The following is a 622-nucleotide window of genomic DNA, read 5'->3' as shown; positions in this document are numbered from 1 at the left end:
AAGAAAAAGCCCATCACTTGGGGAAGAGAAAGGAAGAAAGGCAGGGAGGAACGCAATCCGGAGAGTTACGAATGGACAAACTTCTATACACCAAGAAGCCATTAAAACCACCTTGGAGAAGGAAGGAGTTCGCTATGTACAGTTTGTCAGAAGACTGGGAAGTGGGTGAGAAGGAAAAGAGGGCATGGGGGGAAGGGAAGGGGGTTTGGTTCAAGATTTTTATGGGGTTTTTTATTTTTTATTATTTTTTTAAAATTTCTTATTTTATGTTTTCAGCGGAGACTCCGGAAGGGATATTTTTGCTTTTCATGCCTAGATTATTTAAAAACAAAAACAAAAACAAACTTTTAAAAATCCTTCTGCTGGTAAAATCATTTTCATCATCATAAAAATCAGATTCATAATTTTAACAACACATCACAGGGTGCCCTCAGCGCTCGCCACAGGGAGGGCTGCGCCAGGGCGGGGACCGGGAGAGGAAGAGAGGCCCCGGGCTCTCACACGTACCATTCATTGAAGTTGGAGGAGAGGCCGCTGTGGCCCCCGGCTGTCCCGCTGCCCCCGCCGCCGCTGCCGCCGCCGCCCCCGCCGCCCGCCCCGCCGCCGCCCCCGCCGCCGCTGC

At 50.2% G+C, this 622-nt stretch overlaps 1 protein-coding gene across 1 annotated transcript in view; it reads right to left on the bottom strand.

The window, feature by feature from the left end:
- Window positions 1-395: 395 nt before the first annotated feature.
- ZIC2 (Zic family member 2) overlaps window positions 396-622 on the bottom strand; it is a 2,937-nt gene continuing 2,710 nt past the window's right edge. Inside the window, exon 3 of the mRNA XM_049647327.1 lies at window positions 396-618. Within this exon, the coding sequence (XP_049503284.1) occupies window positions 498-618 (121 nt within the window). The 3' untranslated portion in view covers window positions 396-497. The remainder of the gene's footprint in view (window positions 619-622) is intronic.

This window comes from Panthera uncia (genome assembly GCF_023721935.1).
Source record: "Panthera uncia isolate 11264 chromosome A1 unlocalized genomic scaffold, Puncia_PCG_1.0 HiC_scaffold_16, whole genome shotgun sequence".
Taxonomy (NCBI): domain Eukaryota; kingdom Metazoa; phylum Chordata; class Mammalia; order Carnivora; family Felidae; genus Panthera; species Panthera uncia.
The sequence above is the reverse complement of the archived record's forward strand: the minus strand, read 5'-3'. Positions and strand labels throughout refer to the sequence as shown.